The sequence below is a fragment of the Chlorocebus sabaeus genome, chromosome 19 (genome assembly GCF_047675955.1).
Source record: "Chlorocebus sabaeus isolate Y175 chromosome 19, mChlSab1.0.hap1, whole genome shotgun sequence".
Taxonomy (NCBI): domain Eukaryota; kingdom Metazoa; phylum Chordata; class Mammalia; order Primates; family Cercopithecidae; genus Chlorocebus; species Chlorocebus sabaeus.
This window is the reverse complement of record NC_132922.1, coordinates 8,154,190-8,166,524: the sequence shown is the minus strand read 5'-3', so window position 1 is coordinate 8,166,524 and position 12,335 is coordinate 8,154,190. Positions and strand designations below refer to the sequence as shown.

Here is a 12,335-nt window from a genome sequence, read left to right as displayed (position 1 = left end):
CTGGGCAACAAGAGCGAGACTCCATCTCAAAAAAAAAAAAAAGTTAGCTGGTTGCGGTGTCACATGCCCGTGGTCCCAGCTACTCAGATGATAGAGGCAAAAAGATTGCTTGAGTCCAGGAGTTCGAGACCAGCCTGGGCAACATAGCAAAACTCTGTCTCTATTCAAAAAGAAAAGCCCTAAAAGTTGGTTAGAAAACCCAAATCCCTGGCTGGGCACACACCTGTAATCCCAGCTACTCAGGAGGCTGAGGCAGGAAAATCACTTGAATCTGGGAGGAGGAGGTTGCAGTGAGCCAAGATTGTACCACCACACTCCAGCCTGGTAGACAGAGCAAGACTCCATATCGAAAAAAAAGAGGCTGGGCGCGGTGGCTCACGCTTGTAATCCCAGCACTTAGGGAGGCTGAGGCAGGTGGATCATCTGAGGTCAGGAGTTCGAGACCAGCCTGGCCAACATCGTGAAATCCAGTTTCTACTAAAAATACAAAAAATTAGCTGGGTGTGGTGGCGCATGCCTGTAATCCCAGCTACTTGGGAAACGGAGGCAGGAGAAATGCTTGAACCCAGGAGGTGGAGGTTGCAGTGAGCCGAGATTGCGCCATTGCACTACCACTTGGGCAACGAGAGAGAAACTCCATCTCAAAAAAAAAAAAAAAAAGGCCAGGCACTGTAGCTCACACTTGTAATCCCAGCACTTTAGGAGGCCAAGGCAGGCAGATCACTTGAGGTCAGAAGATCGAGACCAGCCTGGCCAACATGGTGAAACCCCATCTCTACCAAAAATACAAAAATTAGCTGGGTGTGGTGGGCTACCCCAGCTACTTGGGCAGCTGAAGCAGGAGAATCGCCTGAACCCGGGAGGTGGAGGGTGCAGTGAGCTGAGATCGTGCCACTGCACTAGCCTGGGCGATAGAGCAAGACTCTGTCACACACACACAAAAAAGTGGGGGGCCAGGCACAGTGGCTCACGCCTGTAATCTCAGCAGTTTGGGAAGCCGAGGCGGGTGGATCACCCGAGGTCAGGAGTTGGAGACCAGCCTGACCAACATGGAAAACCGCGTCTCTACCAAAAATACAAAAATTAGCTGGGTGTGGTGGTGGGCGTCTGCAATCCCTGCCACTCAGGAGGCTGAGGCATGAGAATCACTTGAATCCAGAAGGTGGAAGTTGCAGTGAGCTGAGATCGCGCCACTTCACTCCAGCCTAGGCAAGACTGGGCAAGAGGGAGACAGAGCAAGACTCCCTCTCAAACAAAAAAACCCAAAAAAATTAAAAACCAAAAACTGCTGACAGACTCTAAGAGCTGAAGGATCCTCCCCTAAACCTCAGAGAGAGCACAGCCCTGCCTTCCTGACACCTGGATCTCAGACTTCTGGCCTCCAGAACTATAAGAGAATAAGGTTCTGTTGTCTTCAGCTGCCTGGTTTGCAGAAAATTTGTTATGGCAGCCCTGGTAAACTAGTACAGAAGCCAAAGAGACAGGACGAACTCCAGCATGTGGTTTTAGATTAGCACTGGCCCAAGAAAGAATTGTTATAAAGGCCAATACTGAGACAATTAATGAAATTTGGCCAGCCTGGCCAACATGGTGAAACCCCATCTCTACTAAAACCACAAAAATTAGCTGTGCATGGTGGCGGGTGCCTGTAATCCCAGCTACTTTGGGGGCTGAGGCAGGACAACTGCTTGAACACAGGAGGCGGAGGTTGCAGTGAGCCAAGATCATGCCACTGGACTCCAGCCTGGATGACAAGAGCCAAGACTCCGTCTCAAAAAAAAAAAAAAAAATTTGAATAACGCTTGTGGATTAGATAATAGTGTTGTACCAATGTTACTTTCCTGTAATTATTCTGTGGTTACGCAAAAGAATGTCCTTGTTCTTAGGAGATACACACTGAAATATTTAGGGGCAAAGGGGCAAACTTACTCTCAAATGGTTCAAAAGATAGACACAGATGACCCTTGAACATGGGTTGGAACTGCTTGGTTCACTTTTTTTTTTTGGAATTTTTGACAAATCTTATTTTCTTCAGATAGCAGTCTGATCACACCTGGTCCAACAACACTCAAATAATAAACCAAATATAATCAGATGTTAAAGACTGGTCTTCAAACATTCTAGCCAATGATGCCACGCTTGCCTATGATCTCTCCGACATAAAACCACATCAGGCCGGGCGCGGTGGCTCAAGCCTGTAATCCCAGCACTTTGGGAGGCCAAGACAGGCGGATCACGAGGTCAGGAGATCGAGACCATCCGGGCTAACACGGTGAAACCCCGTCTCTACCAAAAAATAAAAAAAAAAAAAATTAGCCGGGCGAGGTGGCGGGCGCCTGTAGTCCCAGCTACTCCGGAGGCTGAGGCAGGAGAATGGCGTGAACCCAAGAGGCAGAACTTGACAGAGCGAGACTCCATCTCAAAAAAAAAAAGAAATAATTTCAAAGTTACTGTATAAGAGCATTTATGGGCTGGACGCGGTGGCTTACACTTGGAAGGCTAAGGCTGGCCCATCGCTTGAGCTCAGAAGTTTGAGATTAGCCTGGGCAACATGGTGAAACTGTGTCTCTGCAAAAAAATTACCAAGGCCTGGTGGTACGTGCCTGTAGCCCCAGTTACTTCGGGGACTGAGGTGGGAGGATTGCTTGGGTACAAGAGGTCAAGGCTACAGTGAGCTGAGATCATGCCTCTGCACTCCAGCCTGGGTGATAAAGTGAAACCCTATCTCAAAAAAAAAAAAAAAAAAAAAAGAGCTCTCATGTACTCTTCACCCAGAGGTACCTAACGTTATTATTTGCTACATTTGCTTTATTTCTCTCTATACAGTATATATCTAATGTATATTAAATATATTAGACACTACATGTGTGCATATACACACAGTGGACCCTTGAATGGCATGGGGGTTAGGGGCTGACCTGTATAGTTGACAGTCCATGTATAGGCCGGGTGCAGTGGCTCACACCTGTAATCCCAGCACTGTGGGAGGCCGAGGCAGGCAGATCACCTGAGGTCAGAAGTTCGAGACCAGCCTGGCCAACATGGTGAAACCCCATCTCTACTAATGACACAAAAATTAACCAGGTGTGGTGGTGGGCGCCTGTAATCCCAGCCACTTGGGAGGCTGAAGCAGAATTGATTGAACCCAGGAGGCGGAGGTTGCAGTGAGTTGAGATCTCGCCACCACACTCCAGCCTGGGTGACAGGGCCAGACTCTGTCTCAAAAAAACAAAACAAAACAGAAAATAAAAATTAGGCAGGTGTGGTGGCATGCACCTGTAATCCCAGCTACTTGGGAGGATGAGGCAGGAGAATCGCTTGAGCCCAGAAGGCGGAGGTTGCAGTGAGCCAAGATCACGCCACTGCACTCCAGCCTGGTCCAGACCTGTCTTTAAAAAAAAAAAAAAAATCCATGTATAACTTCTGGTTCCCCCAAAACTTTCGTACTAGTATACTATTGACTAGAAGCCTTACCAATAACATATTTGTATATTTTATGTATTGTATACTATATTTTTACAGTAAAGTAAGCTAGAGAAAACTGTTATTTTAAAAATCATAAGGGGCCGGGCGTAGTGGCTCACACCTGTAATCCCAGCACTTTGGGAGGCCGAGACAGGAGGATCATAAGGTCAGGAGTTCAAGATCAGCCTGGCCAACATGGTGAAACCCCATCTCTACTAAAAATACAAAAATTAACTGGGCGTGGTGGCACGTGCCTGTAATCCCAGCTACTCGGGAGGCTGAGACAGGAGAATTGCTTCAACCTGGGAGGTGGAGGTTACAGTGAGCTGAGACCACGCCACTGTACTCCATCCTGGGTGACAGAGCAAGACTCTGTCTCAAAAAATAAAGAGAAAATAAATCATAAGGAAGAGAAAACATATTTACTATTCATTAAGAGGAACTGGATCATCATAAAGGTCTTCATCCTTGTTCTCAGGTTGAGAAGGCTGAGGAGGAGGCAGGGGGTGGTCTTGCGGTCTCAGGTGACAGAGGGGGAGGAAGATCCTTGTATAAGTGAACCACACGCCCTGGCCAGGCGCGGTGGCTGACGCCTGTAATCCCAGCACTTTGGGAGGCAGAGGTGGGCAGATCACAAGGTCAGGAGTTCGAGACCAGCCTGGCCAACATGGTGAAACCCTGTCTCTACTAAAAATACAAAAATTAGCCAGATGTGGTGGCGTGCACCTGTAATCCCAGCTATTCGGGAGGCTGAGGCAGGAAAATCACTTGAACCTGGCGGGGGGAGGTTGCAATGAGCTGAGATCACGCCACTGCACTCCAGCCTGGGTGACACAGTGAGACTCCATCTCAAAATAAATAAATAAATAAATAAGTGAACCACACAGGGTCCTTCCGGGGGGGTGACCTTCAGTTGACCGTTTGGGATGATGGACTTTCCATCCCAGAACCTTGGCTCAATTTGTCCATAACCTTGGGGAGAAGACCCCAGCACTGGTGAAGACCGCTGTGACTTATTTGAAGCCTCGACTGGCCACATTTTGGTACTATTCCACAGTTGAGCTGGTTCCTCCCACCCCTGCTGAGATCCCTGGAGTGATTCAGAGCCTGAAAAAAATAGTCAGTAGTGCTCAGCCTGGTAGCTTCAAACAGCTCATGGTTAAGGAAGCCGTGCTAAGTAGTTTGCTGGCCACTGAGGTGTTGATGTTTTTTTTTTTTTTTTTTTTGAGACGGAGTCTCGCTCTGTCGCCCAGGCTGGAGCGCAGTGGCGCGATCTCAGCTCACTGCAAGCTCTGCCTCCTGGGTTCATGCCATTCTCCTGCCTCAGCCTCCCGAGTAGCTGGGACTACAGGCACCTGCCACCACGTCCCTAAGTTTTTTGTATTTTTTAGTAGATATGGGGTTTCACTGTGTTAGCCAGGATGGTCTCAATCTCCTGACCTCGTGATCCACTCACCTCAGCCTTCCAAAGTGCTGGGATTACAGGCGTGAGCCACCGCACCCGGCCAGTAACTTTGAAATTATTTCAAAATAAAAAGTGTGTGAAGCTCATACTGGTAGTTCAATTAGAGAGACTGAGAAGTCAAAGTTCATATAAAACACTGGCTTTCAAGAAAGCTGTTTCACAGCTTGTTTATATAGCCTCCCCATATACCTCCCTGACTGTAGTTCTCTCAGCAAATGTGCATGTGTGTTCTCTTCTTACCATTACCCTACTAGATCCCTTTTCACCTTGACTGCCAGGAAGCTCAGAAACAAGTTCCTTGCATGCGTGCAGGCCTCTCTACTTTCTTTGTGGGATCTGCTATGGGCCCCTTGAGGTAGTATATCCTGCAGAACACAGACAAGTGCCTCCGCTCTACGCAGGGCCAGGTAAGACGCTGCTAACCTCTCAAGGCCTAGCCCCATCGCCTCTCCCCTTCTGGAAACCCTACCAGGAGTCCTTACTCTGCAACGATTTGAGGAGGGTGCTCTGGTGGAGCTGCGTGTCCTGTCCCTAGAAGGCAAGAGCCACTGCCTGGCCTGTCTCCTTGAAGAGATGTGAGATGAGATGAGCGGGGGCCCAGGTCACGTAGGGGTCTATAACTTGGGAAGTGCCAGCTCACACACAGGAGCTTTTCCTGCCACCCTCATGGGGCCACTACCAACTGAGAAGTGGAATAGCCAAGTGAAGGAAGGGCAGGGTGCTACAACCTCATACCAGGCCTGGCCCCCACCCCCAAACCAGCCCAGCAGCTCCAAGCTGCCCGGCTACAGTTACAGGCCCTTTGTTGGGCTTAAAACAAAACGCCTCTCTCCCAGGCAGGGCCTCCGTGATGGGTGCAGCTGAGGCCTCGCTCCATGGGGCCCTTGGTATTTGACCCACGGGTCTAAAGGAAGGGCTGTGGATGCCTAGCCCACCCCTCACCCATGCCCAGGGCCACCCAGCTGGGGTCTCTGGCCACCACCCATTTAATCAGTATGACCCAGGTGTTTCACTCATCTTTCAAGGCCCCAGTTGGCAGCTGTGGACTTGGGTCAGAGAGACCAAGATTTGAGTTCCAGCTTAGGATGGCAGCAGAGTCGCTTCACCTCCCCGGGCCCTACCTGGAGGATAGGGAGGGTGGGGAGGAAGGAGGCACCCAGCGGTCAGCGCCCCTGAGCTGGCGCTGTTCCGAGTAGGGGCCACAGGTTTCCTGGGATATTCCCCACCTCAACCCTAGGCTGCGGGCGTGGTGATCATCCCAGCACGTGAGGAAACCGAGGCCAGGAAAGGGGAGTGACCTTCCCCGAGTACACCAAAGCCAGCCCTCCAAGCACCGCTCACCACATGACACTGTTATCTGTCCCTCAGATAGATGAGGTGACCTGCCAAGGCCATCCAGCCCTGCGGGGTGGGCCGGGACTGGACTCCCAACGTCCAGCCCAAAGTGCCACTCTTCCTGAGTCACCACCCAAGACAGGTGCCCTCTCTCTGCCCCAGTCACAGAGCTCACAGCCCAAATCTGATATCCTGCCTCACACAGTGAGGCCTGAGCACCTGCCCCCAGCCCCGGGGGCCCAAACCAACAGGCGGCTCCACCCCCTCCTCAAATACCCACCATAGCTCCCCACTGCCTACCTGAAGGCACTCTCTCTATGGCCCCAACTCTGGACTCACCTCCCAGCTCTCTGCTCTCTCAACATTAAGCCCTTCTTTTTTTTTTTTTTTTTTTTTTTTTTATTTTTTTGAGACGGAGTCTCGCTCTGTCGCCCAGGCTGGAGTGCAGTGGCGCAATCTCGGCTCACTGCAAGCTCCGCCTCCCGGGTTCACGCCGTTCTCCTGCCTCAGCCTCCCGAGTAGCTGGGACTACAGGCGCCCGCCACTGCGCCCGGCTAATTTTTTTCTATTTTTAGTAGAGACGGGGTTTCACCATGGTCTCGATCTCCTGACCTTGTGATCCGCCCGCCTCGGCCTCCCAAAATGCTGGGATTACAGGCGTGAGCCACCGCGCCCGGCCATTAAGCCCTTCTTGCTTCAGGCGTTTGCATATGCTCTCCTCTCTGCCCCAAATGTCCTTCATCAGCAGGCATCCAACCAGCAAACTCCTATTCATCCCTCAGAGCTCAGCTCAAACATCAAAATCTTCCCTGATGAGCCCTTCCCTAGCTAACCAGGCCCCTGGTAGACTTTTCACAGCCCCTGGTCCCCTCTGGAAACTCCCTGGGATGAGGACAATTCCAATGATTCCTCTGCTATCGACCTCTCCCTCAGTCACAGAAACCACACCCATGGGGAATAGCGTCTAGGGAAAAAGTTGGCGGAAGTTACCTTCTCAGGAAATCACCATTGTTGGGGACCCTGGCAATGAACCTGAATGACATGAGGAGCTGGAGTTGTGCTTGCTGCTCCCTAGAGTTGTTTTCCAGCACAGCTGTGTCAGCGCACAGCCCAGCTTAAGGCCCCTCTGCGGGCAGCTGGCTTCAGGGGCTGCAAGGCACCTTCCCCCATTTCCTCCCTGGCCCTCCCACAGTGATGCAAGGTGGGAACAACCACGTTCTCCATGTGACAATGAGGGACAAATGCTTGACAGTGAGGGCACAAATGTAGCTCAAGGAGGCCCAGGGTGGAGCCTGGGTGTTGGTTTCTGATTTTCTGTTGCTTTCCCACTTCCCTCACTTGCCCTAACACTAAACCCACGGACATGGGCCTGGGTGGGTGCCAGGCCAAGAAAAAGATACCCATGTGTCAGTGGCCCCGATGGCAAGTCCCTGAATGCTGGCCTCGGCCGTTGCACAGACCTTCCTCCAACCCCAGGCGCCGGCTCCCCACAAGTATCTAGAGGTGGCCCTGGAGCAGATCCCGGGATCTGTGTCTGTCGTCACCACTGTATCCCCAATACTCCACGCAGAAAGCACTCAACAAATATTTGTGGAATGAATTAGTGAAGGGACAACAGGCTCCCACCCTCCCAGTCTTTTTATTTTGCCTAGAAGTTTCCAGAACCAGGACAAGAGCCCAGACTCCTGGGTGAGGGCGGGGCACAGCCTGTCCTGTGTGTCAGAAAAGCCCGCTTGTCCTCCAAGAGCACAGGCATCAGAGGTAGGCTTAGGATCCGGCTCCAGGCTGTTCCCACACCTGTTCCACACCCAGAGAGGATACACGCAGCTCCCAGGGCTGAGCTGGGAGTCAGGCACTGCTCAGAAAGCCAGGCTCGCCGTGGGCAGCGGATGAGAGTCAGGGGCCTTCCTTCCAGTGTCCGCTCCCAACAACGGGCTGCCCGGAGCCGGAGGGGGCAGCCTTTACTCCCACCACCTCATTCAGTCCTCAAGCCTGTTCATGACTCCTCCCACTTCAGGTGAGGAAACCAAGCCTCAGGGCACAGACTTGAGCCCGGCGAACCTTCTGGCCACTAAAGAGAAGGGGTGGGCTTTTTCTAGGTCGAAGTTCTTATCTGGGGAGGCAGCCACGGGTAGACCATCACCATCTGTCAGTCATTTAGTCCACAAACCCCAGTGGGCACTCAGGTGGCAGGTCCCATGCCCAATGCGGGGGACACAGGCCAGAAGGCCCCACCTGAATTCAAGCCAAAGGGGGTGACAGACATGGGCAGAGAGGGTGCACCACAGCCAGGAGCAGTGGAGGGGCGAAGGTTTTACCTCCAGAAAGCCAGAGGCCCTACCAGACTCACACGGTGGAGTACACTCTATTCCCACCAGCACGGCTTGGAACAGGCTCTGCCCCGTCCCCATCCACAGCACCACCCCCACCCCCACCAGCAGTGGGCCAAGTAAACAGGAGGCAGATGGCTGAGGCCAAGGTCCCACCCCTGTGCCTCCTCAGCTGTGCTGCATGCGCACTTACACACACACTCACACACACAGACCACCGCACCCCAGCCACCTGCAGACCCAGGGGACAGCTGCCTCCCAGTTCCTGACCTAATGCCCACAGGCTATGCTCTGCCCCACCAGGGAACCCACCACCCGCCTCTCCTTGTCTCTAATAACACAGAGGGGAAGAGGGACACAGTGCCAGAGTCCCAGGGAGCCCCCAGCTAATACACCATAGCTGAGGGGTTGCGTAGCTCTGCTCCCCACGCATAGAATGCCCTGCTCAGCTGCCCACCCCTAGAATTCTCTACGGGGACCCTGGCCTCCACTCTGCCCAGGCCAGCTTCGGGATGGGCAGAGAGAGCTGCCAGGGCCCCCTACGCGGCAGGCCCGGTCGTCCCCAGGTGCCAGTTCCCTGCCCTGGAGCTTGGACAAGCCAGTCGGGTTACTTGCTTACCTGTCGCCCGCCTGCCCGCCAGCAGTCCCACCAGAATCTGAGCGGCACCTCCCTCCTGGTACTGTTCTAACAGGGAGGAAGTGGGAGGGAGCGGAGGAAGTTCTGCAGTGGGGGGCTCTGGCTTGGCTGGGAACTGTTGGGGAAGGGAACCCAGGAGGAGGAACAGGTGGACACAGAGCTGGGATCTGGGCCACCGACTAAGCATGGGGCTGCCAAGGACAGTAGGAAAGCCTGGCAGACTCTACCTGTCAGCCTGTCAGGGTTGCTGAGCACTCACAGCCAGGCTGGGAAGCAGGGGAACCACAGTTCAGGATGGCAGGCCAAGCTCCAACGTCCTCCCAGTGTGGCTGGCAGACTCCAGGGCCAACCCCTGGCCTGGATCCCCCAAAATGTTGGGAGAGGCCTCCCACGGGGCCTGCACGTCCTAGATAAGACACCTAGTGCACCAGGCCCCAGCCTGCCTCCTGCAGACTGTGGGGAGCCCTTAAGCCAGGAGGCCTAGCTCAGAACATGCTGGAGACATTCTGGGCCAAGCGGGGACCCCAGCAGCACCCACAAAGGGTAATCCCCACCCACCCTTGGAGAGATGGGGCTCAGGGGGTTGGTGAAGGTCTCCCGACTCCCAGGCAGGGCTCTGCCCCTCACAGGGGACTACTCAGTCATTCAACAGAAATAAATGGAATGAGGCCAGGCACGGCAGCTCACACCTGTAATCCCAGCACTTTGAGGAACTGGGACGGGAGGATCACTTGAGCTCAGAAGTTTGTGACCAGCCTGGGCAACATAGCAAGACGTTATCTCCATTAAAAATACAAAAAATTAGGCCAGGCACAGTGGCTCACTCCTGTAATCCCAGCACTTTGGAAGGCTGAGGCAGGTGGATCATCTGAGGTCAGGAGTTCGGGATCAGCTTGGCCAAGATGGCGAAGCCCTGTATCTACTAAAAGTACAAAAAATAGCTAAGTGTGATGGTGAGTGCCTATAATCCCAGCTACTTGGGAGGCTGAGGCAGGAGAATTGCCTGAGCCCAGGAAGTGGAGGTTGCAGTGAGCTGAGATCATGCCATTGCACTCCAACCTGGGTGACAGAGAGAGACTCCATCTCAAAAAAAAAAAAAAAAAAAAAAAAAATCAGATGGGCGTGTTGGCGCGTGCCTGTACTCAGAATGCTGAGGTAGAAGGATCACTTGTGCCCAAGAGGGTGAGGCTGCAGTGAGCTATGATCACGCCACTATGCTACAGTCTGGGTGAGACCCTGTCTCAAAAAAGAGAACAAGAAATGTGTAGAGCAGCCCGGTGCTGGGGAAGTGGCCATAAATCCAGCCACCAGCTGGAAGGTAAGGAGCACCACCAAAAACAGCAGTGCAGGGTTGAGTGGAGCCCAGGGGAAGCTTTGGAGACACAGGCAGGACATTTCAACAATAAAGGAGGCAGGTGCTTTCTGGGGAAAAATGGGGCGAGTGTTGCATGAAGGCTGGGGTGATGCCCACAGGTTCACCCTGGGGACTGAACACCCCCAAGTTCTGGGTTGAGCCACATTTTCCTGAGCAACCGCCCAAGCCAAGAGGCCTTTTGCCTGGTTCCCCAAGGAGGAGCCTCCAGCGCCAGAGGGAGGGCCCAGGTGCCCTCCATGTGGCAGATGCCAGGTGTGGAGGTGGAGGTGGAGGGGTGCTGGGCTGATTCCTTCTGTGTCTGCCTCCCCACACACAGCGGGTCACACTTGAGGGGGGAGCTGCCCTCTGCAGCTGCAGCCTCCACGTGTCCACACAGACTCAAGCCTCCAGCCCCACCATGATCAACTTTTGAGAAAATGGAGAGAGGTGGCGGCCTGGGGGGAAGGGAAGGTGGTTCTAGGCCAGCCCAGAAGCGACAGCAGCAAAGTGGACTTTGAAACCCCATGGAGCAGGCTCCCTCGGGCGGCGGCGCTGTGGGACGGTGGCTAAGACTAGCTTGCATTTCCCCATCTGTGAAATGGGACAAACGGCGCTGATACCATAAAGTGTGAGGCCCCAGCACAGCTTGCAGAGTCAGTGGGAGCCTGGCCTCGCTGGGAGCCTGGCTCACTGCGCACTGGGAGGACGCCCCAGCGTCATCGGGGTTCTGTTCCTTGTTGCTAAAACGTGCAAAACCCTCTGACTCAGTGACATCGCGCACACACACGTTCAGTCACAGTCACATCGCCCATTCACATACTCCCGACACACACACATCACACGTTTCCATGCCCGCCCTTCACACCCACCGTCACACTCACACACTCACTCTCAAGCCACAGTCATTCGCACGCTCGCTCACACACTCACACTCAGACGCACACACACTCACAACCACGGGTCCCTCCAGCAGCCAAGGCCCCACGGCGGCCAGGGCAGGGCTCGGGTGCTCCCCGTTGCTGGGCTCTGCCGCGCACCCCGGGCAGGAGGGCTGGTTCCCCGCTACAGACGACCAGGGCGTGAGTCGCGGTCACCACGTTGCTCCCCCGGGCAGGGCTAGGGTGCGGCGGGGTGGGGCGCGGCGGGCTGGGCGGGCGGAGTGGGTGCGGCCGGTTGAGATGGGGCCGGGTTCGGCCCGGGTCCCGCGCCCCCTCCCGCAGGCCAGCCCGCCCCCTCGCCAATGGGTCCCTGTCCCTCGCGACGCCCTGCGGCCCCGGCGCCCCCTCCCCGCCTACCGTGCTCAGCTGGGCCCCCATGGTGGCCCTGCGCTGCGCTCCCTCTGCAGCCGCCGCCGAGACCGTCGCGCCCCAGCCCGCGTCACCCCGGAGCAGGGGCGGGGCCGAGGGGCCAGGCGGGCGCGCGGGGCGGGCGCGGGGGCGGGTACCGGGTCGCTCCGCCCGCTTCTGCCGCGCACTGGAGACGGGGAAGTGGGGATGCGCCCCTCTGCGCTCGAAGCTCTCCCGCCGCTGTGCGGCCCCACGCGGGACGGTGGCCTCTCTGGGCCTCGTTCGCCGCCATAAAGAAAGCAAGATGGCGCCCCCCGAACGGGAGCGAGAATAAGAAGCGGAATCTTCGCCGGGCCTCCGAGCCTGCAGGGGCCGGCCCCGCCTGGCCTGGCCTGGGCCTGTGCCTGCAGCTGCTCAGCGCGGCCTTTCCCCAGGCCTTTGAACTTGCAATTCCCAGGGCAGC

General features: G+C 54.9%; 1 protein-coding gene across 1 annotated transcript in view; it reads right to left on the bottom strand.

Moving 5' to 3' along the window:
* Positions 1 to 12,002, bottom strand: part of CYB5R3 (cytochrome b5 reductase 3) — a 31,789-nt gene extending 19,787 nt beyond the window's left edge. Inside the window, exon 1 of the mRNA XM_038007354.2 lies at positions 11,882 to 12,002. Coding sequence (XP_037863282.1) covers positions 11,882 to 11,902 — 21 coding nt within the window. The 5' untranslated portion in view covers positions 11,903 to 12,002. The remainder of the gene's footprint in view (positions 1 to 11,881) is intronic.
* Positions 12,003 to 12,335: the final 333 nt, after the last annotated feature.